This window comes from Lissotriton vulgaris, chromosome 4_1 (genome assembly GCF_964263255.1).
Source record: "Lissotriton vulgaris chromosome 4_1, aLisVul1.2, whole genome shotgun sequence".
Lineage (NCBI taxonomy): Eukaryota > Metazoa > Chordata > Amphibia > Caudata > Salamandridae > Lissotriton > Lissotriton vulgaris.
This window is the reverse complement of record NC_141691.1, coordinates 505,483,994-505,508,920: the sequence shown is the minus strand read 5'-3', so window position 1 is coordinate 505,508,920 and position 24,927 is coordinate 505,483,994. Positions and strand designations below refer to the sequence as shown.

General features: G+C 43.3%; 1 protein-coding gene across 1 annotated transcript in view; it reads right to left on the bottom strand.

Annotated features, from left to right (window-relative positions):
• The window catches only part of GABRA3 (gamma-aminobutyric acid type A receptor subunit alpha3), a 1,805,986-nt gene that overhangs the window by 435,019 nt on the left and 1,346,040 nt on the right, over positions 1 to 24,927 (bottom strand). The window contains exon 7 of the mRNA XM_086964657.1: positions 17,655 to 17,737. Coding sequence (XP_086820783.1) covers positions 17,655 to 17,737 — 83 coding nt within the window. The remainder of the gene's footprint in view (positions 1 to 17,654; positions 17,738 to 24,927) is intronic.

Here is a 24,927-nt window from a genome sequence, read left to right as displayed (position 1 = left end):
TACCTGTTAAGGTCTTGTTGAATCTCTCTACCAAACCGTCGGTTTGGGATGATAAGGGGTGGTGAATTTATAAGTCACCCCACACTCATCCCACAGAGCCCTCAAGTACGCAGTAATAAAGTGTGTCCCCTTATATGAGATTACCTCTTTGGGGAATCCAACTCTGGTGAAGATATGAAGCAGGGCCCTAGCCACTATGAGTGTAGTCAGAATCCTCAGAAGCATGACTTCAGGGTACCTAGTGGTATGGTCCACCACCACCAAGATGTACATGCTCCCTGAAGCAGTTTAGGGTACAGGAGACCAACAGTGTCATTCTCTACCCTCTCAAAAGGTGCGCCAACCACAGGAAGTGGAATTATGGGAGCTTGGGTTGCCCTACTGATTTGCCGCTAGCTTGAAAGATGAAGCATAAGTAACAGAATTCCTTCATCTTTTCAGATATCTGGGGATAGTAAAAGTGGTTGACCAACCTCTCCCCTATTTTGGTCTGACCAAAATGCCCAGCCAAGGGGATTTATTGGGCCAAATTTAAGAGGGAGGTCCTGTACTTCTGGGGTGGGGCACAAATCTTCTGATCGCCTCAGGTCTTGGGTCCATAGCATTTCTGCATAGGATACCTTTCTCCTAGCATATTCTATGGATTCCACTGGTATTCCCCTGCTCCTACACTCAGTCTGGTTCTGAAGGCCTTTAAGGGTGGAGCAGGTTCTCTGTGATTGAAATACTACCTCCCTGGAGGGTAAACGTTCCCCACACAATTCAGAGAGCTCTAGCAGGTCTCTCACTAGAGGTCTTCTAACCCTTTAAGCTCAAAGACCTCCACCTGGTGGTCAGACTCCTTGTGGGCCGTGGGAGGTTTTGAGGCTGGTTTCTCATGCCTCTCTCCCTTCTTCTTAGTTGTGAGAACCAGGACCATTGTTTCAGAGTCCAGGCTCCACTGTTTTCCCTGACTAGCTGTCTGGGCCCTTTTGGCTGCAGACACTGACTCAGACAGACACAGGATATCTACACGAGTCTTCCTTTCCATCTCAACCCAAGCAGAGGTCTTAAAATTGTATCCTAACAGATACATCTCTAGAATGGCAGAGTTAACCGCTACCTTCTTCAGCCAAGTAACCCCTTCCCACTCAAAGGTAACCATTACCATGGGATGAAAGTACACCTCATTGTCTGGGTTGACTATCCTATGCAGAATATATGGAATAAACAACCCTGAGGAAACCAGCTGGTCAGCCATTGTGGTCATGCTGGCTCTTGTATCCCTCAGAGCTTCTACCTTGGTCCCATTAACGATTGGTCATGGCCTGTACTTCACCACATTGGGAGGCAAGGTGGCCAGGGGTTCAACACTCAACTCACCCATGGACACTGTGGTGGCTTCACTTCAGCCCTTGTGTCCCCCAGGCAAGCTTGTACCCCAATTCCTATATTAGCAGCTACCCTCTTTCCACTGAGGAGGGACTGTACCAACTTTCTTGGGATCACACCCTCCGAGACTTCTTAGACACCCTACTGCACAACAACACATCAGCTACGTTACCAAGTTGCCTGAGATTAGACAACTTGGAATCTGCTAAAAGCTATAACTCTGCCTGGAAATTACTCAAGATATGCTCTTTCATGATCCTATTACATAGCCCATAACTATGGGCGAATTCTGCGGATTTGCGGTCCGCGAATTTGTGCGAAATGGCAAAAGAATCCTTTGAGTTCGTGGATTTTCCAGCGAACTCGCTGATTTTTTTGCCATTTGCACCAATATGTGAGTACGTGTGTCTGTAACTTTGCCACTGTGCTGAAAGGTGCTGAGGTCCCTCGAGTGAGCAGTCCATGATAGTGAGGAAATGGTGGAAAGACGTTGCATACCCTAGTGTGTGTGTGGCGGGGCCAAACGGGCGGGGCTTCTATGCGAGTTCACATGCCTCTTGTTTATCAATGGTCAGCGACCGATCAGAGCAGCAGGTGAAAAGAAAGCAGCCTCCTGGTCACAGGAAGTACACAGGGATTGCGCTCGAGAAACTCGTGGATGCAAAGACCTCCATCAAGGATCTGTCTGTACCTTTGCCACCGCGCCAGTAGGCGCCGAGGTCCCTCGAGTGAGCTGTCCATCACAGTGGGGGAAAGGGCGGGAAGATGTTGCATACCCTAGTGTGTGTGGTGCAGGGCCAAACGGGCGGGGCTTCTATGCAAGTTCACATGCCATTTGTTTATAAAGGGTCTGAAGGACTGGGTTCTTTTGGACCCAGCGGTGCCAGGGCACAACACCTGAAACCTTCGTGGGTAACCTGCTCCGGCGTACAAGTCACAGAGACACGGGACACTTCCTCTGATGTCAAAGATTCAAGGTTTATTTGCTGCAGGGAACACAGAGATCACGACAAGTACACAGCGTGCAACTTGGGGAGACTGCTTCAAATTGGTTCTGTGGATCGCTCCTTTTATACAGTTTTTACCCATTGAGCACAAAAGTTTACAACCCGGTTCCCACAATTATCCCCCAGAGGGGTCGCTTTGGTCACTTTGAAACACACAAGGTCCGGAACATAAGTGCGGAAACATTTGGCGGTTCCCAACTGTAAAAACCCATCTTCCCACCATTAGCAAATTCCAATCGGCAGTAAAACAGATCGAAATAGGAACGAAGACAGGTGTAGAGGAAGACGGAGACAGTGGGGAGATCGGAAAGGGTGTAAAAGGGGAGGTATCGGGAAACACGAGATACAGGCATCAAAGGGACGTGTCTAATGAGATGCACGGCTGAGACAATAAGCCCGTGCGGCAAGATGAGCCTCGAGCGGCGCCATCTGCCTTACAGTAGCATCCCCCTCGTCATAAAGACATTTACAAAGAACATGTGTCTTCCGCAAATATCTTGGGAGTCCCAGGGTCGCGAAGCGGACAGCGTCCGTTCGCTGGATACTTGAGGGCAAGAGACAAAATGGATGCCGTATCTAAGATGGAACCCGTGGGTACAGATGAAAAACCCACATAACAAACGAACGGTTTAAGTTAGCACAGCGAAACTGCGCACACTTACTAAACTCGTCATTTGCGGTTCATAGATACCAGACTCGACCAGATTCGTGCGAGTCAAAAACACCACTTACAATTGTCACGGAACCTCAGACGCTCCTTTTGCCCTCATGTAGGCAAGCACTAGTCGGAATCATATTCGATATTCATTAGACCCTCGAGATGTTGTTGTAGCATAGCTCTGTCCAATCGAGTCCCCTTGGTAACAGATGGTTGTCTCATACACGTTGTAGCACAGAGGCCACATAAGGCAGGACCACACTGCACACAAAGGCAACACGTGAACAGGAACACTACCACAACTCCGATGATCATCAGAATTTTCCAACCCCAAGTCGACATCAGGCCCCAAAACCATCCAAGTAGCGTCCAATCCCCTACATCCACGTGTATGGATTCGGAGATCTTATGCAACCTCGAGATGGCTTGATAGACGGTAGGAGCATTATCTGGAATGAAAATGCAGCAGCTCGAATGGATCACCTTACATACCCCACCACGATCTGCTAAGATGACATCTAGAACCATACGGTTTTGTAACGTCATAAGTCTCTCCGCCTGAAGTTCTGTGGTGATATTACCAAGGGCACTGGCAGTAATATTAGCTGTCGATTCTACCACTCGAGTCAACTGTCTCAGGTTCCTACTGTTAACCATAGGTCCCCAAAACGGGAGGAAACCCTTGAAAAAGTCTCCTGCCTCTTGACCGGCAGTATCCTCTTCGCTAATTACGCCTCGCACAACTCTAGTCTTATGATAATCAGCATCTACAGTGAACGTCGGAGGCAACAGATTTGCAATAAAACATGAGCCCATGAAGTCTGCGGGCAACCATGTGTATGCACGATCATAACAGATAAAGTAGGTACCCTTGGCGGCCAGAAACACAGGGGACGAGAACATCGGCAGAATGTAATTTTCAGTGCAAGCACTTGCTCCAAGTCGGGCTTGCGATCTTCGGCCACGACCCATAAGACAAAAATTACCAGTGTGGGGTACGACCCATATTGGAGGCAAGCTTTTAAGCTGCTTTTCACTAGTGAACGCACTATATTCACCTCTACTTAGGACCTTATAGGCTTGTACCTCTTCTTCAGGGATAAGAAAAGGGTCATGGATCTCACTATCCATATCCTCTATTGCTATCGATAAAGGCTTCTGATACGAGGTAGGGCCAGAGTAGGGGGAACGTGGTTCTCGAATGGGGTGGAAACCCAGTGCGCTTCGAAACATTGTTTGAAATGCTCGAGCTGACCCTTGGGAACTATACGGTAACACCAGATATGGGATTCCCTTATCCGTAGTGTGTGGCATCAACCCACACACCCAACAATTAGTAGTGTTAACCACTAACTGATGCTGATGGAGGAGCTGAATAAAGGAATTGTTGCGAAATTCTACACGTCTAGCCTGCTCGTGTTCCGGTAACATATGAAAGGAATGGGGAGAAGCAGTGGAGGTAAGATTAGGGTAAGGAGTAGGAGTAGGGGTAGCAGGTAAGAAGTAAGACATCGTGTAATACACCCCACCCGCCAATAATGCAGAAGCAGTCAAAAATAATACAAACAGTTGGAATATAAAACATTTGGTACGACTGAGTTGCTGCAGCTTGAATCTATAGACTTGAGCTCCCTCCAAATCATTCAGCTTCGAGAATGCCATTCCCTATGACCGTCCGCAACGTTTCTTGACGCACTTCGTTCTGTGCAGCAATAGTCAATCCCCAGGAGTTCCTAGGAACCGACGGCCTTTAACCTAGCGTCAAGACCTACTGTCCAGAAGGAAGTACGCGCGCGGCCCTACGGCCTTCAATGCACAATATGTATGTACAAGCACAATGTCTCTCAGGCTGTGGAAGTAAAAAGATACAAGGAAGGAACTCAATATATGTATATATATGTACACAAATCACAGTGATACGAATGTTCAAAACTGATCACGGGAAACGAGGATAATGCAGTTGTTAATTTCAGTAAAGCAAGGAAAAATTTTATTTGTCCTTAGTGCGAGATCGCAGAGAATATCTGTGTTTCCCGGGACGTGTCTGCTCGTCGAACAAAGGATCCGTTGAAGAGACAACGTCCTGCTGATCAGTTGATTGTTCTGGTCTTGAGTCTTTTACTGACAATGTTTCAACAGTCGCTTTCTGCTGCGCCGAGGATTCTCCAACAGGCTGTGCGTCGCTGAAAGGCACAAACGCTGGCAATGTTTCTGTTTCTGTTGACGCAATGCCTTTCCTTACCCACGGGTCTGCCGGCAAAGGAATAGGGACTCGCTTACAATGGGTAGCATGTACCCAATTTTTCCGCCCCTCAAGACGAACGGCAGTCCTCGTGGCCAGGAGCACCTGGTAAGGTCCGGTAAATCTAGGGTCCAGATTGTTCTTTCGTGAAAAGTTGCGTGTAACCACCCAGTCCCCGGGCTGGAGCTGGTGGCCTGGACCCTCCGTCTGCGTCAGCAATGCGTCGTAAACCTGTTGGTGAATTAACCTCAGTTTAGCAGTCAAGTCATGTAAATAGTCAATCAACATTGGATACTCAAGATCAGAAAACATTCCTGGCCTAGGAACCCCCCACACATTCGCAGGACGGCCGAACACTATCTCATAGGGGCTAAGCCCTACTCGGGAGTGTACAGTCGCCCTAGTTGACAGTAATGCTAGGGGTAAAGCGTCAGGCCACGAAAGACCAGTCGTAGCCTGAATCTTTGCTAGCTTTAGTTTAAGGGTGCCATTGTACCCTTCAACTAATCCACCTGACTGAGGATGATTGGCACTGTGGAATTTCTGATTTATTCCAAGGCCCTTACACACACTCTTCATCACACTTCCAACAAACTCACTTCCGTTATCTGACCACACGACTCTAGGCATTCCATACCGAGGAAAGTATTCCTTCAGTAGGATTTTCGCAGTAGACAAAGCAGTATTGTCTTTGAGGGGATAGGCCTCGATCCATCGGGAGAATGCGCAAACCACTACTAAGACGTATTTCAGGTTATTGCATCGCTCCATATGGATGAAGTCCAATTGAATCACCTCAAAGGGACATGAAGGAGGAGCAAAACTGCCAGGGGGAGTTGGGGTTCCTTTGCCAGGGTTGTACATTATACACACCATACAATTCTTCACCAAACGTTCAGCACATTTCGTAATGCCATCATTCTTCCACACAGCAGCCAACAACTTGCAAATACCTTTCGCGCTAATATGTGCTAACCCATGTGCCATTGTCACAACGGCCAGCACATACGCATCAGGCAACAACCATCTTTTCTGATCCGACAAATCAATCCAACAACCATTCGCATCCAACTTTCCCGTACTTTCTTTCCACTTCGTCTTTTCAGTCTCAGTGGCCTCATTCTGAATTGCTTTCACACTCTCTATAGTATCTTCACACATACTCGATTCTGTAGGCCACCTAACCGAACTCGTCACATACATTCGAGTGCTAAGGTTCCGGGCAGTCTCCTTAGCAATCTCGTCTGCAAACGCATTACCACGACCAACATCATCTGTTACTTTACGATGCGCACTACACTTAACAATCGCAACTTGTGTAGGCAAAGTCAATGCATCCAAAAGGTCGTTCACAAGCTGGCCATGCTGTATCTTCGTACCGTGCGACGTCAAGAAACCACGCTCTCGCCACAAACGTCCAAAACTATGTGCTACACCGAACGCGTATTGACTATCAGTGTACACATTCACACGTTTCCCTTTCGCTAACACACATGCTCTAGTAAGAGCGATCAGTTCTGCAGCTTGGGCAGAATTCTGATTCAACCTTGCAGTTTCAACAACGGTGTTCAACGTTACGACAGCATAAGCAGTAGTCACATCGCCATTCGGCAACTTAAAGCATGACCCATCCACATACAAGGTGCCATCCGGATCTTCCAGTGGCGGCACTTCACGCATAGGATATTGGCCAGACTCGTCTGATTGTTTTTCAATGTCCTCAACGAACAATGCATTAGGTATTGGAGCGGGACGGAAAGATAGCAACCGCTCAATAGCACGTCGGACATTAGTATCTACTATCAGACCAGTTGCGAACTGAAGCCGAAGCTCAGACAGGGCGGTCAGCACCTCGTCAGGCGCATCGGCCGCTATCTGATCATGCAGGAACTTGCACATTTCGTCAAACACATATCTCTGAGTTGGTATGTTGAATTGACTAAATGTTTCGAGGACAACGCGGGGTGGACTTCTCTGAGGATTAACCATCCAACCCATCGCCATATTATACAGCGCAACGCGTTCTCTGTTTCCAGGAAGCTGACTACGTCTCTGAGGACCATCGGAACCAGCAGATCCATGAACAGGTCCGAGTGACTGAAAGAAACTAGCCGCAAGGGGAGAATTGCGACTACGAGTAGAGGGAGAAGAATAAGACACAGGACTAACAAGAGAAGGAGTAGAAACAGTAGCAACAACAGGAGTTAACAAGACAGGAGCAGTAGCGGGAGCAGGAGTATGTGGAAGCGGAGGAGCAGTAGGAATAGAAACAGACAAAGGTGCAGGAACAGACGGAAGAGCGGGTGCAGGCTGAGGAACAGGCGGAGGAACAATAGGTGGAAGAACAGGTACGGCAGGGACCACAGAAGCTGCGGTACCCTGTACGTACGGAGGTGGCGACTTCATAAGATAGGACATTAAAGGATCCTCAACTGCCTCTTCCTTCTTATCCGACTCCGTAGGCAAAGCAGGATAACATTTATCTATGGACATACGCTGTAGCCTCTCAAACACTTCCTTATCCTTATCCTCCTTATCACGCTGGAACTGCTCAGCTTTCTTCACTATGGTAGCAACATTATCTCGCTGACTACGTTTATTCTGTCTGATTTCTTTCTGTCGGGCTTTTTTGCGCCACAACCGAAAGGCATCAAACATGGCCGGCCTTGATTTACGTTCGAACAACTTCATTTCCAAATTATCTAAGATCGACGCCTCGAAGCTACCGTGAGGTGGCCAACGAAGGTCGCCGTCTTTCTTTGTATATTTAATCCAATAATCGTTAAAGGTAATCGGGCCTAGCCCATGTTTACTATATAAGTCATAAGTAGGAGTTCCAACCGGAGGTATCGGACACGAATCCTCCAGTCGGGAATCCGCACCACAAGGTCTGAAACAACTGAACAAAGTACTGCGACCAGGCATCTTGCACACTAGCCGAGTTTCACAAACTTCAAGGGTTACGGGATTTACCAAGTCCCAGCAAAGAACAAAACCCTCGGTTTTTGGCGGCTGCAGTCGTCAAATAATACAACAACAAAGTACGCTAGCAAAGTGTCACCGACAAAAACACTCACACAGCGTGAACAACAAAGACACTCGCTAAAGTGTCAACAACCAAGAACTCTGGGAGCGACCCACAAATACTTAACTCAAAGATCGATGGCGTCACCAGGAAGGCCCGTCAGTTGTCTCGCTATACCAAGGTCTACGCCAGGCGCCAAAACAGGTCTACAGTCAGGGCAGCAGTCCGTCGCAGCCGTCAGGAGGCGGGAATCTTCGCGGGAAAAGTCTTCGGGCCACTTATTTCGACAACAGGATCGATGAAGCGGAGTGCACCTTCCCTCGGAGATTTCACACGAAGTTCCTCACGATCGTCGGGCTTGGACCGGTACCACTGATGCAGCCCCACGTTGGGCGCCAACTGAAGGACTGGGTTCTTTTGGACCCAGCGGTGCCAGGGCACAACACCAGAAACCTTCGTGGGTAACCTGCTCCGGCGTACAAGTCACAGAGACACGGGACACTTCCTCTGATGTCAAAGATTCAAGGTTTATTTGCTGCAGGGAACACAGAGATCACGACAAGTACACAGCGTGCAACTTGGGGAGACTGCTTCAAATTGGTTCTGTGGATCGCTCCTTTTATACAGTTTTTACCCATTGAGCACAAAAGTTTACAACCCGGTTCCCACAATTATCCCCCAGAGGGGTCGCTTTGGTCACTTTGAAACACACAAGGTCCGGAACATAAGTGCGGAAACATTTGGCGGTTCCCAACTGTAAAAACCCATCTTCCCACCATTAGCAAATTCCAATCGGCAGTAAAACAGATCGAAATAGGAACGAAGACAGGTGTAGAGGAAGACGGAGACAGTGGGGAGATCGGAAAGGGTGTAAAAGGGGAGGTATCGGGAAACACGAGATACAGGCATCAAAGGGACGTGTCTAATGAGATGCACGGCTGAGACAATAAGCCCGTGCGGCAAGATGAGCCTCGAGCGGCGCCATCTGCCTTACAGTAGCATCCCCCTCGTCATAAAGACATTTACAAAGAACATGTGTCTTCCGCAAATATCTTGGGAGTCCCAGGGTCGCGAAGCGGACAGCGTCCGTTCGCTGGATACTTGAGGGCAAGAGACAAAATGGATGCCGTATCTAAGATGGAACCCGTGGGTACAGATGAAAAACCCACATAACAAACGAACGGTTTAAGTTAGCACAGCGAAACTGCGCACACTTACTAAACTCGTCATTTGCGGTTCATAGATACCAGACTCGACCAGATTCGTGCGAGTCAAAAACACCACTTACAATTGTCACGGAACCTCAGGTCAGAGGCAGATTAGAGCAGCAGATGAGGAGAAAGCAGCCTCCTGGTCACAAGAAGAACACTGGGATTGCGCTCGAGAAACTCGTGGATGCAAAGACCTCCATCAAGGACTCTGTACCTTTGTCACCGCTCTGATAGGCACTGAGGTCCTTCGAGTGAGCTGTCCATCACAATGGGGGAAAGGGCGGGAAGATGTTGCATACCCTAGAGTGTGTGGTGCGGGGCCAAACGGGCGGGGCTTCTATGCAAGTTCACATGCCTCTTGTAAGGGTCAGAGACCGATCAGAGCAGCAGAAGAGAAGAAAGCAGCCTCCTGGTCACAGGAAGTACACTGTGATTGCGCTCGAGAAACTCGTGGATGCAAAGACCTCCATCAAGGACTCTGTACCTATGCCACCACGCCGATAGGCGCCGAGGTCCCTCGATTGAGCTGTCCATCACAGTGGGGGAAAGGGCGGGAAGATGTTGCATACCCTAGTGTGTGTGGTACGGGGCCAAATGGGCGGGGCTTCGATGCGAGTTCACATGCCTCTTGTAAGAGTCAGAGACCGATCAGAGCAGCAGATGAGAAGAAAGCAGACTCATGGCCACAGGAAGTACACTGTGAGTGCACTCGAGAAACTCGTGGATGCTAAGACCTCCATCAAGGACTCTGTACCTTTGCCACCGCGCCGATAGGCGCCGAGGTCCCTCGAGTGAGCTGTCCATCACGGTGGGAGAAAGGGTGGGAAGATGGTGCATACCCTAGTGTGTGTTGTGCGAGGCCAAATGGGCGGGGCTTCTATGCGAGTTCACATATCTCTTGTAAGGGTCAGAACCCGATAAGAGCAGCAGATGAGAAGAAAGCAGCCTCCTGGTCACAGGAAGTACACCGTGATTGCACTCGAGAAACTTGTGGATACAAAGAACTCCATCAAGGATTACATCTAATTGTAGGCAGTAGATATGGAGAGGAAGCACACCTGGACCGTGCTCACTAGTTGTTTGGGCTGATTATAATGCACAACTGAATGTGAGCTGCAACTCGGGAACCCGCTATATCAGTAAGTGCTACCTGTTCAGGTTTAATTTTTGTGACAGGAGCATCATGACAGAATGAATGAGTTTGGTAAATGTATAGTGTTTTTGCTACACTACAACTGCGTAAAGGGCCAGAAGATTTGCCTCCAGTGACCACGTGTGTCTGTAACTTTGCCACCGCTCCGAAAGGTGCCGAGGTCCCTCGAGTGAGCTGTCCATGATAGTGAGGAAAGGGCAGGAAGACGTTGCATACCCTAGTGTGTGTGTGGCGAGGCCAAACAGGCGGGGCTTCTATGCGAGTTCACATGCCTCTTGTCTATAAAGGGTCAGAGACCGATCAGAGCAGCAGGTGAGAAGAAAGCAGCCTCCTGGTCATAGGAAGTACGCGGGGATTGCGCTCGAGAAACTCATGGATGCAAAGACCTCCATCAAGGATTACATCTAATTGTAGTAGGCGGTAGAAATAGGGAGGAAGCACACCTGCCTAGCCTGGACCATGCTCACTAGTTGTTTGGGCTGATTATTTAAGCTTCAACTCGGGCATGTGCAAAACATCCGCCCGCGAGCGAATTTGTGAATTTTTGGGCAATTTCGCAAGATTTGCGGATCGCAAAATTGCCAAAAATTTGTAAATTCCATGAGCGGAACGGATTTTGCACCCATACTTAATAGCCCATCATAAGTTGTGACTATACTGCTATTCACCCATCCCTCTAGTGCCTTTGGAGAAATACCTAAAAAGCCAACCCAGGATTTTGTGATTCCTTATGTGTGTTCTGGAACTTCTGCTGGTTCTCATTAAGTGTGAGATCAAACTTCTGCACACCTGCATCCTTCATGTGAGTGTAGGAGTCAGCTCGAAATCTACCTTCTTGCATTGTAGCCTTGCTTCAACATTCTGTTTTTGCATTAGTCATTCATCTGCACTGCGTTGAGAGTTACCAAGGTATCCAGACCCAACACTATGTTTCCTTGGATTTTTAAAAGTTACAAACATTGTAATTAAAAATAATTTAGAAATCTCACAAATAACCCAATCAACGACTTGGTGGCAATTAAAATTCAAAGATCAATTATTGTTTTCATTTCAATTTAGGGATTTTTCTAACTTATTAGCTGAGTGGCATTTCTAAACAGCCCAGGAAATTGCTTTTCTTGCATGAAGTTATGAACAAACCTCGAAGTGAATTGTTAGTTGAAGTTTAATGGAGAAAATTGGATAAAAATGGGAAGAGTGAAAAAAATATTGCAAATGCACTTTAAACTAAGCTGTGCCACTGGATTTGGAAGGTGAAAGGTCGCCCCAAGGAGATGTCGTGCAACTCGAAAGTGCAGTTAGGGTTGGGCACGTCCCAGTGAAAAGCACACGCCATTGCAATTGTGAAGAAATAAAGATAAAATTGTTGTTGAGGAAACGGAGTGCAACCCGTCACATTCATGAAGGCAAATGAGCAAACCCTTCTTGGTGGTTACCCACACCCAATTCTAGGTGCAGCTTCCTTCCCATTGGTGATGGTGCCTGGCTGGCTAGCACAACACTAGAGGGGGGCAAATACGAGAAGTGAGCTTCATTTGACAGTGAAAGGACAGGCATTCTTTAAAGTTAATTAAGTTCCTGAGCATAGCCCAGATCCACATCCTCTCCTTTTGTCTCAACTCTAGGAGCCACTTCAGACCTAATCAAACAACCATACAGCGCCTGGATAACAGTGAACACTGGCAAAAAAGGATGTTTGACCGAAGCAGGAACCTCACAACTTTTTAAAAGTGACATTTTGAAAATCGTAATATAAAACCCAACGTGATCATTAATTTGGATTTTAAATGATTAATGAAATGAGTCATTGAGTCATTTTTCTAGCTGCTCCCAAATCAAAGGTAAGCTTTATAAAGGGTTATAATGTATCACAATGCTTTCCTACGGGAGAGCACGTCTTCCTATAGTGAAAAACTGCTTCGGAGGCTTTTCCCCGCCAGCACAAATAAAACATAAAAAATACATGTCCTACTTTATAAATACCATGCACCTTAGCCTATTGGAATTTTGGACCTATTTTAGGGGTGACATATAAAAATTAAAAAGGAAGGTTTACCTCTTGTAAAAGGGATATTTTGGCAGGTTGAATTAGCAGTTTTAAAACTGCACAGACAGTCTGCAGGGGCAGGCCTGGAGACATGCTTTATATTGTCACTTTAGTGGTGGCAAAATATGTGCTACAGTTCACTAGTGACATTTAATTTACATGTCCTGTGTACAGTTTTATACCATATACTAGGGTCTTAGAAGTAGGTTAACTATGCCAATCAGGACTATAGACATGTTTGACATAATGGAGGGGGGTTAGAACACATGAACGGGGACCTCGTTAGCAGTGCCCCAGTGCGCAGAGATAATAAAAAACGATAGTATCACACAAAAACATTGGGGTGGCTAAGCCAAAAAGAGGAATTTTCTTACATTACACACTTTGGATTAATATCTGAGATAATTCTTGTCCATTCCTGTTCTTTGTAGCATTGTCTTCTCTGACCTTTCATAAAATATTTTTCTTAGAGAGATTATAAATAATGTAACAATTAACAAAATGGGTCCAGAACTATTTGAAAGAACATATTATCCAAGATGCATTTTATTAGCCTTATGTGTATACATTAAGCCTTCATTATGACTGCAACCCTAATTTTAAAGACATACATCATTTCTCACCGAGAATTACTGATCCCTTTGGATTAAAAGTAATCCCCTATGGAATAGGAAATTACATTGTACATTGGAGGTCTTACACCAATGTTCACTCGTGATTTTCATACTCCAGGCCATTTCACTGTGAAAGATAAGTAGCATTGACTCTTTGTTACCCTTCGGGTTGGATCATCAATGCTAAGAATGAGCTCTAAGATCTCCTTATTCCAAACATACTACCCTATTCCTCCTAGGGTCTCCATTTGCTTCCTCTTTCCTATTTTTCAGTGTGGTCTACATTCATTTACTGAGGATTCTCTCCTCTGGGCTCTAAATCTGCAGCTTCACATATGAGCTTGTGGTAGGGCATGGGGGGTGTCTGGGATGTAAGGCCCTGCTCTCCATAGCTACACGCCACTGCCAGGTACAGTGATGCTTTTTCATGATTATGTGTGAGTCTCCATTTCTGAGATAATCTCTCTCACCTTGAATTACGACTGTTCAGTTCTACTAGCTTGAAGAAGAATGAATGCCCTGTATGGTCCTACCCTTTAATTCCACACTTGCAAAACGATGCTTTCAATTTAACTGTCACTATTTCTTTTCTAGAATGCCTGCACATACCATCTATACTGCATCACTAAGACACTATGAAGAAGTTGATTAATAAGATATGTGAATAGCTAATTACAACTTTAGAATTGGTAGATTTTGTTTTATCAATTTCTGTGAAGCAGAGAATACTCAATTATGAAAGTATAAAATATGTGCTCAATTTCGGTGTTAGTCCTAAATGGTGTTTTCTGTTTCTTGCCACTTTTTTTGTTTAAGAAACTTTATTAGTTTTTTAATAATGAAAAGTAACACAGAGGAAATGAGGAGGGAAAAGAAAAATGTCAACATCCAACAGTTGCATAATGTGTATAATAATGCGATACATACAATTATTGTCATTAAATACATGAAATAACAACAGGCATAAGTCCATTGCTTTAGATGTAACAGAAACATTTGGCACTGAGCCATGGGCAGAAAATAGGACTGGATGAAGTGAAGCATGTGGAACTGCCAGGTGTATACCTTTCACTAATGTTCTGATGTGATAACAAAGAAGAAGAGGGGTAGGAGGGCAGGGAAGAGAGGGGGAGTCATGTGATACTGTGTATGGGAGGAATCTGGGATTTAAGTATGGAAGTAAGAATAAGATTAATGGTCAGTAGGTGGTTGAGGAATTTCTATTTTAGGTTGTGTGTCCTGAATAAAACGGTCAAGCGTATTACAAATACCCTGGGAGGGGGATGAGCAACCTCTTGTATGAGAATAGTTTGTGTGTGCTTTTTTACGCAGGCCCACCAGGTATCAAGTCAAGTAGTATATTCTTAATAGTGATGGTGAGCAAAACATCAAGGAGTGAATAGTCCATGGCAGAAAGGTCAATTTGAGGGTCTGCCATCTGGGGTCCTCAGTGGATGATCAGGAGTAATAGCGGGATAGGTGTTCTAAGCAATTTATTTAAGCTTTGAGGACACCTCTCACTAGTAGATTTGTAGATGAATGCAGGAAATGGCCAAGTGTACCTTGTCACCATGGGATGAGTCGCAGGCACAGCCTGTATTAGCATCCGTCAATTTTAACCGGAACAGTTTTGCCAGGGTCCAATACATACGGTGAGCCACAAAATGTCTGGTCTAGGTTACCAATGGAATCAGATTGTGTTGTAGTATTTGTGAGCCTACCTTGGACCAGGTGTCTGCATCTTGTGGGACAAGGTTATTGGAGGAAAAACAAGAGGACCATTTCCGTTCTAGAGGGGGATGACGTGGACATTTTGAGATAATGAGCAGTTTATAGAATTTTGAGGCAGTGTGGCCTTGTAAAAGAAACAATTAGAATTTCAGTAAGAGTTGAGACTAGTTAAAGAGAGGACCCAATTTAGAGATCTTTGCCTTGATCTTGAGAAAATCATAAAAGTATAAGTTAGACGGGTTATGTTTATGTTGTAAGGTCGAGAATAATAATGCGCCAGAGTTGTGGTGTAGGTCAGAGATCATTGCTATCCCGATGGAACCCACAGATGTCTAATACCATGAGAGTTAGGAGCGAGGAGTTTCTTATTTTATCATAAGGACGACATAGTTGAGTTACAGATGCTGGTTTTCAACACCGAATCTGTGGAGAGTATGGCAGTTAATGTGTCTCTAAAGATTGTTTGTGATTGGGAATTTATTTCACTGAATTTGATCAACATGAAATATTTTCATATCCTGATTGTAAATTATTTAGTACTGCGCCTTTAACTGGGTCTAGTACGGAGGATGTAAGCCCTTTATAATTGCAAGGGTGACATTCTTAGCAGGTGTGTATTGTGCATTGCGTGGATAACATGTAAACACTAGAAGACAATAATTGATCTAGGATACCTGTTACTAGAAGTAGGCCATCATGACGAGCGATGTGTAGTACTAATACTGTGTAAGCAATATAACAATTTGGGGTAAGTATCGACTGGGGTTGTCTAGTATGAATGTGGACTGGAATCAGTATCTCTGTTAGTACTTCAGCATGCTATTTAAAATATTCTTTACCTACATTCAGTGTAGATTAACCCCTTTTCTGAACAACATATGATCCTAATGTCTTATCTCTATGCTTCTCTCTTATCCAAACTGAAAGCTTTGACCATCAGTACTTTCCTTGAGCATTGAATACAGATGATTGCGAACTCAATCCATGTTTCCAGTGATAACAGGGCTTACATTTCAAGTGAGGAGACCGTAAGTCTTTTATGGTGTTGGTTGTGCCATTGTTAGATGTGCAATAGCTGTGATCAAGCTATTTTACAACAACATGTGCGGACCCCCATTCTTTTTCCATCCTCTAAAATCTCATTAAGATCTTTAAAGCATCGAAACGCCTTTGACTTCTTACCATAAAATTTACATTTTTCAAATGTTGATGACCATAAATTCTGGATTTTTAATGCCTTTCTTAGTTTTACCTCTGACTTCTGACTTCTGTTCTCATGAATTAGTTATCACATATTTACCCGCATTTCAACCAGGGCAGCTATCAGGATTCAGGAACAAACAAGAGTTTGTGCAAAAATGTCATCATGTTATGTTGGGCAGAATTTGTATGGGGTGTACATTATGATTTTTGCAGCACAGCATGATGTAAATCATGTAGTAATACTACGTTATGCATGCTATAATACATGGTATTCTTCAATCCCTGCATAAATGCCCTCTAAATCTCTAATTTCTTTATAATCTGTGACTTGTGATGCACCCAGTCACTGATCATAAAGAAAAGAAGCCAGCGCCAACTGTAATAGCTTATTACAGTTGAGTTCTGACATCACAATGGCTGCAGCCGACAGCACCTTATATGATAAGGCAGGTCAGGTCAGGTAGCATAATCCAAGCAGCTGTTCAAAGCAATAAAAATGAAAGTTGTTTTTCTTTCTTTTGCTCTGTTTTTCTGGCTTACAGTGTCAAGCACAAAAACATGTTTATTTTTTGCACTCTTTAGATATTTATAGAAAAGTTAGAATCTTTCTGCGTGTTTCTACATATTCTGAGCTACTGCACCTTTTTTATTTTTATTTTTGAAAAATTACAAATTAAACTGATTTTTAGTGTGTTTAATTTTTAACTAGATGTTCTGTTTTTATTCTTCATGTTTGCAACCATGCTCTCTCTGTCATGTGAAAGAGCTACACAGCAACGATTTAAGTGATTTTTTGGAAAGGTGATGGTGTGATCATGTATTATAAAGGATAATTACCCCATGCTGTGCATGATAAGGAAATTGCAAGTGAGTCAGAGTTGCATAACCTTATAAAGGAACTCCTCGGTGACTTACAATGTGCTTATAATGTACTGCAGTGGGAACTTCCTTCCTTATACAATGAGAAGTCAGAAGATCAACATGGGAAATATGGTGTGTGGCATGACATAAAAAAAAACTCTGGGCACACAATGTATAATGAAGTAGTTTGAATTGACTTTTTAGTGAAAGTATATATATCTCACCATCATTTTGTTAGTTTATAATTTTCTTATCACTAGCCATAAATCATATGATCCAGGACCGCCCAAGATATTGTTCTACAGCTGTGAACTGCTATCTCATCCCCAATCATAACATTGTTGTTTAAAGAAATAATGAGAGCAGCTGGGCTGAAAGCTGACAAAAGTATGTTATGCCTTCTAACATGTTTGCTAGTTGCCTTGCTTTAATAGTTTCAAATAGCAGTCTTCTGCTTTTAGGTGAGGAGCAATGTTTACATTATTATTGCTAAATGTAATCATTCTTAGGGCTGTGGAGAGAAAGACTTACAGCTTCCAAATTTCAGAGGACATGCATGCACATCCATGGGGAAGTCTTCCAAGTGCATTGGACACTCTGCGTGAATTGTTAACCTACAACAAAAACAGAAATAACAAGCTGATCACACATTTTTCAAGTAAGGTAAAGAGTGCTTTCTATACATGGTTGTAGGCGTCATTAGTGACATTGATGAAGGAGAGTGAAGCAGGAATGGCACTAGTATTCGCTCTAAATCAAAGAAACTCAGTAAAGTTCATGCGTAAATCATATAAGATACACACTGATCCCAATTTAATGCAATGAAAATCGTGATGCAATCATATCGGTCATAGAAATGCTACTCTGTAGTGGATTTTATTCATTACATCTTAAGCCAAAAATTAGCATGCAGTCACACAGTGTCCTGTTGGTTCCTTATTAAAGTAGAACTATATGATATCACTTAAATCATCAATTGAAATAGAAACATTTAAATAATTTTTCATCTACAGGTACAGTGATAGGTATTAAGGATCCGCCCGCAAAAACATTAAACATCGTCAAAGATCAGAGGAGGTCTTCCAAGTACTTTGATTTGTAGAAAACGAGCAATTGTTGTCTCACAGAGTAACACTAAGAGTACTAAAATAATGGATGATTACAAATGAAAATATTTACATGAAGGTTTTCAGGGTAGCAAAAGTCATTGCAATTATGAGAAACTATCGCTTTTTGCATTTTCAGATCTTGTTTAGTGGATTGATGTTGTGGATTTCTGAACTCTACACACATGGGCTAAATTTTCCAGGTCTCATTCATGTGGCCTGACCAATTAAACTTGACAGAATTGGCTAACTCCTAATTGGTATATTTCACTTTCCAGTCAGGTCATAGTGTATGCTGTAGAAAAATACAAAAATGGCATGGGGAGTTAAATATAACCGTTAGACTGCAGCACATCCTTAAAACTGATGTTTTAGAAAACATGGATCCAAGCTCACCCATGAAGCCTGATTGCAGCAGCTTTTAAACCTGCAGGTGAACCTTTAAAAACTACATTTTTGACAGAAAAGAACCCTCCATTTAAACATTTAAAAAGTCACCCAAGTAAGAAATGTGCTCCATACAGTAGTGAAAAAGTAAAGATGCCTTCAAGGTGATTTGTTTTATACGTATTTAGTAGCTTAAATTGACTTCAGAAGGATGAATTAATAAGCCTTATTGGGAACCAATCAAATATTTCATTGCTTCCCAATAAGGATTATTAATTCATCCTTCTGAAGTCAATTTAAGCTACTAAATACGTATAAAACAAATCAGTAGTAACACTGTACGCCCTTAGTGGGATGGGTATGCCCAGACATGGCTCCCTTATTCACTGTGCCACTGGATTCAGGCTAGCCTCGCTGAAGAAGGGAGACATACCCTGAAACTGGTCCCAGGAGGCTTGTTTCCGGTCCAGGGAGGACCTGGCCTGGCAGTTCAGTCTGAACTGTTCCCATGGGGCACAGGGTCAAGACTGATTTGCATATGGCTGGGTCTAAACTGTGGTGGCGTAGTGGGCAAAAGAACAATGGATTTAACCCAGATCCTTTGACTGGGGAAGAATATTTGCATTGTCAGCATTCCGTCCATCATTTGTGTGCTGTAACACATTAGTTATTTTTATGTCGTTTGGCTTCTTGCATTCTTCTGTATCTTTAGAAATTTGATCTGCTACCTTTACTGTATTGTGCTTGACTTTTTAATTGTTTCGGAACTGCTAAATAATTTACACACTTTAACTGAAGTTTTGCATTTCTGCTCCGTTTCATAGGTACCTGGTTTATTTTTTGAACTTGTGTGTTGGATCTGGCAGTATTACAAACGTGTTACTTGGGACATACTCACATCATCCCCAACTAACAATCCATTTACTTACAATAATCATATTTGTCTAAGGGTGTAACCATTTGAATAAATGAACCACAACTTCGAATGTACACCCCACACACAAATAATAGTTAATAATAATGATGTAAGAGCATTTAAAAGACCGTAAATTTCATTCCCCCAGGCAGACCTACTGTGGTAAGGGTATAGCACTAGAATTTCATGTTCAAAATATTGTTTTTTAAATATTGTAATAGAATATGTTTCCATTAGAGTTAATTAGTGAAAATGTGCATCAAATGGAACAATATTTTTTAAAACAACATTTTGGGTATATCAGTTATGTCAATATATTTCTGAACAATACCCTCACATACAATCACTATAGGATAGTTATGGTTTGGAAGGCACAGATAACAAGGAGGTTATGAAATGTCTTGGGCATTTGATTGTTGACCTTGTGCATAGTGGCTCTATCCTTAACTCTATAAATGTAGCTCAAAGCTTTATGTCAAGGTGTGTGTACTGGTAATGTATTTCTAAAGAAAATAGGTAGTTTTGAGAAATGTTACAGGATATCATTTATTGTTTCTTTTAGATTACTGCAAGTTAAGTATAGGGATCGGTAATGGAAAGGACACAATTAAAAGAAAATACTGCCCTATTAGATCACATTTATAACCTTAGCTAGTTCATATTAGTCTTTGTATCTGTATTTGTTTCAGCTTTGTCTATTTTAATGTCTATTTAATTTTCTAATATATCATTTTTCTAATATATTTTTATTTAATTTTGCCTTTGTTTAATGGGGTGATCATGTTTTACGTGATTATGACATTTCCCCCATTTTGCTGCATCAATATTGGCCCTCATTTATGAGAAATGACACATCGCTGCATTAAAGCAGCGATGCGTCACTTCTCAGTGCGCACTCCTGGCGACATTCCTGATGCGTCATATTTAATGGATGACGCATCATGTCGCAAGGAGTTACAGATACGTCAGTATTTCTGACGTATTTGTAAGCGCAAAAGTGGCGCATTGCTGGAGTGTCTCACAAAGTGACGCAACTCCAGCAATGCGTCCTTTCACATGGGGCAAGCCCCATGTGAAAGGGCCTGCGTCACTCTTACAGATTTCACTGCGTCACTTCTACGACCCTTCCTTGCGTCAATAAGCCCCCTTGCATACATTATACCTGGCGCAGGTATAATGTGGCACAGGGGTTTACAAAGTCACGCATCTACCTAGATGCGTCACTTTGTAAATATGGCGCAACAAGGCACATTTATTACGCCACTGGTGCGTCACAAAAAGTGACGCACCGGCGGCATAAAAGTGACGCACGGCCTCATAAATGAGGCACATTGTTTTTATTTCTATTTTGTTAATGTCTGTTTACTGATTTAAGTATAACTAAAAAGTATCAACCTAGATTAAAATGAAATATGGAGAAAATTCAATCCATTGGTCTCATGACCTTCCCCCCTCGTTTTGATTTTTATGGTTCTTTTCTTTAGGGCGCTGTAGATGTAGAAGTACATGTGAAAGAACTGTCTTTTTGAAGATTAGAAGGCAATGTATGGATTTATCTTCAAAGAAGTACAAAACTACCACAGACATGCACCACACTATCTGGAGGGTGTAACTAGCAATCGCCTCACCCCTTTGAACATCTTAGCAGGGGTTGCCACAAAGTGCAGTCTGGCAGGTTTGCAAAATTGAGACAACACGGGCGCGCCTCGCTTTTGACCAGAGAATTATATTGCATTCTGATGTAAAAAAAAAAGCTACGATACTGAAACCTTTGGTAGGTAGAAGGAATACTGCAGGAGAGGCATTTAGGAAGAAAGAAAAGTTTTTTTTTTTATATTGGGCAGAGGCGAGAACATAATGTGCTACCACTTAAGCCTCCTGTATTACTTTTTCATGCATATGGTTTTGTGGTGCCTATCCCTATACATATGTAAGAAAAAAGTCAACTTTAAAACTCATTTCAAGATACTTCGTGCACATGTTCAATCCCCAAAAACGAACTCTGAGTTCATGAGGTTTTCTAACTTAGGTTTACTGCCACTGTGTGTGTGTGTGTGTGTGTATGTTCGTTTGCATACAGTGCATGTATTACTGTTGGCGAAAGATGTTTCCGTTGCTTGCTTATTTTATCTTCATAAAATATGTAATGCAGGACCAATTTAAGGTAAAAAACGTAGATAAAGAATGCTTTCATCTACTGCAGAGAAAAATATTCTCATATTAGCATCCATGTTATTTTTCAGTGGACCTTTTTCATCACTACTGAAAGAAAGATGCATTGCCAGTGGCGAAACTGGGGGGCAGTCTGCCCCCGGGGCACTGTTTTTGGGGGAGGTGGAGATGAGCAAGTGTTGTGTTTTGACTACCTCCATCCCCCGCCCCCGAGAACAAGTCATCCGTCGGTCGCCAGACCCCCTTCGAACAAGTCGGCCATCGGCCGCCACCCACCTCGCTCTTACCTGCACCAGGCAGCAGACTTAGGGTCTCCGCCTCCGGGTGGCAATTGGTCTAGCTACACCACCGTGCATTGTGTGGCAGTATAGACTGCAAAAGCAAAATATGGATTGTTTATGACATGAACATTTTATACCATATAACATGTTCTGTACTCCAAAGTTAAAACGTCTAATTGTTGATTTCTACAAATCTACCCATCGACCACAGTGCCAGTCCTTCCCTCCAGAGCTATCCCCAGATTCATCTGTGTGGCCCGGAGATGATAATTAATGATAAAACCAAACATATGATTTGTTCACCTCAAAAACAAACATAAGATACTTTTGGTATATTTACAAGAGGATAGCGCCATCAGAATGTCACTTTTAGCGACGTTCTGGTGGCACTATGCCCTTCTCCATATTTAAAAGTGGCGTTAAGCCACTTTTTGTGGCTTAGCGCCACTTTGTAAATATGGTAACCTTTCACATCGTTTTCTGCATGAAAGGGGTGTGCAATACTGTGGTCGTTTCACCGCAACATCCATTGCTTTTTCGAATGTAAATCTGCGGTAGCACCAAAAAATAAAGCCATGCAATATCAGGTGTTGGTGTGGCACAACAAGGAGAAATACTTTTATTTCTCCTTGTTTTTGCTTTTTCTATGTGTGCTGCATTTTGCAGCACACATAGAAAAAGCAAAATGTCATTAATGATTGTTTATGTACAGGAAGAGGTCCCCATTGAAAAAGCAAAATGTCATTAATGGTTGTTTATGTACCGGAAGGTGTCTCTTCCTGCACATAAACAATAAATAATGGTGATTTGTTACATCTATGTGTACTGCAGAACACATAGAAGTAACAAATCACCATTATTGATTGTTTATGTGCAGGAAGGCACACCTTCCTGCACATAAACAATCACCCCATGCAACGCAGGCACCCTTGCACTATTGTGCAAGGGTGCCTGCGTTGGTGCTAGGCAGCTAATTTTAGTGCCTGAGCTAAGGAAAACACAGTGGTGTGCAATATTGTTGCAAATACAGCACATCCCTGCATTTTGCTAATGTCAGAGTGCTGCGCTACCAAATTTGGTGCAGCTCAGGGCTCCGACATTTCTTTGTAAGTATGCCCCTTTGACTCTATCCCGCAGCACCTCCCTCTACCCATTAACATAATCAGGGCTCCCAATCAAATATGTTGAAATACTATGTCTTCTTATGTAATTGGATTGGCATACTCTTTCCCCAGTTTTTCTTTTTCATTTTTGATCTCAGTAGTATCTCGGCTACTACATCCTGTGTAAAAAAAATCCTTTTACTACAATAGTTAGCCACTGTTAAATGGTTGAGCAGGGAGTTGCAGTGATATTCATGGGGACAGTTACCAGTCTCAGCACAATTGCCACCTGCAAGAAAACCTTTCAACACTTTGGATTATACAACAAATTCCAGGTGATGGTTTCTCGGGAACAAGGAAAATCGTAGCGCACTGGAATGACATCACAGGGCAGAATTGGGCAGTGCTTTCAATGGGCAGGTACTATCCGGTACAGAGTACCTGAAATTCTTTCATTTGAAGTGGAGGGTACCTTCACTTTTCAGCACTGCTAGAAGATATTTAATTTGAGAGTGCCAGCACTTCTCAGGAGCAAACAAGTACTCTAAAGAGTGAGTAACTGAGTAAATCTGGATGTCCATATAAAGCACTGGTAATAGGTGACCCAGTGCTCTTGCGATCAGTCTTGGAAACGTGATTGCAAAGATGCAAACCTGCTTCAGCCTGGAGACCAAGATTCTGTGCTTACAACCAAGAGGAAATACAACAACAGCTGTCCTATTTATTGGAATTCTGCCTGAAAACACTTGATAAAATATTATATAAATGGATAACCTAAACAAGGTCCCAGGGATACTTGTATGGTCAAAAGTCCCTGCATGGCTGTCAAAGATGTACTACCTCAGCAGTTTGGTATGGTTTTCTGAGATATTTAAGAGCAAAGCTTTGAATTTGCTGAGGAAGACTTGCACCTAACTTATTCCTGAACCCAATGCATTGATGGCTACTGCCCTCACATAATAGGCAGTGAGAAGACTGATGGGTTTATGGAAAAATCAATTTGACACTCCCTTGCACAAGCAGTGCAACTTCCCCAATTTCTAGCAGAGTATGTGTTGCACCAAGCAGTGTGTGACACGTGTTTCAGTCGCAATGTGCATCTTGGTCACTATGTGCAGAGTAAATATTGTCAATTGAGGCCATATTGAGCTTTTGGCCAAACTGTAGAGTTCCTTTCCACTGTTTCACTTTGAATGCTATAACGTACATTCATATGATACAAAGTGGAAGTTGAGAGCATCCATCTACTCCTGGCTAAATCAATTAATGCTAATTCCAGTTGTTGGACTCCTCTTCCCCCTTACTGTGTTGTGCTTAACAACCTTGAAGATCATGGTTGGTCCTTTCTGGTATTGGTCAGAGTGAATGCAAATACCTTGATTAGTTAATATCAGCTGCTCTGCTGCCTTCGCCATGCTTTGAAAAACCCTGAGAAGATGCACTATACAGCTAAAAGGAAGGAGGAGAAAAGTATCTTTTATACAAAATAGTCAGACAACAGATCCATTTTAAGAGCCTTTATCACCCTTAAAGTTACAGAGGTATGGGCTCTTTATTTCAAGATTGATTTTGCAATTGTAATTGGTAGTTGTTCTCCACAATTCTCTAGGTGCCTTGAGGTACTGGAAATCATGATTACAAAAAGCCATAACTAAAGCACAAGCCCCTGAAAGTTGGACCATTTGCAACATCATTGTGGGTGATATTCCTAATCAGGAATCACTTCCCCCTGGACTAACTCTTGGGTCATTAATGTCCTTAACTCATCTCAGGACAGCAATTAGGAGGAGTGAGAAGTATGTGTAAGGCTTTACCCTGAACTTCCCTTTTCATATAAAG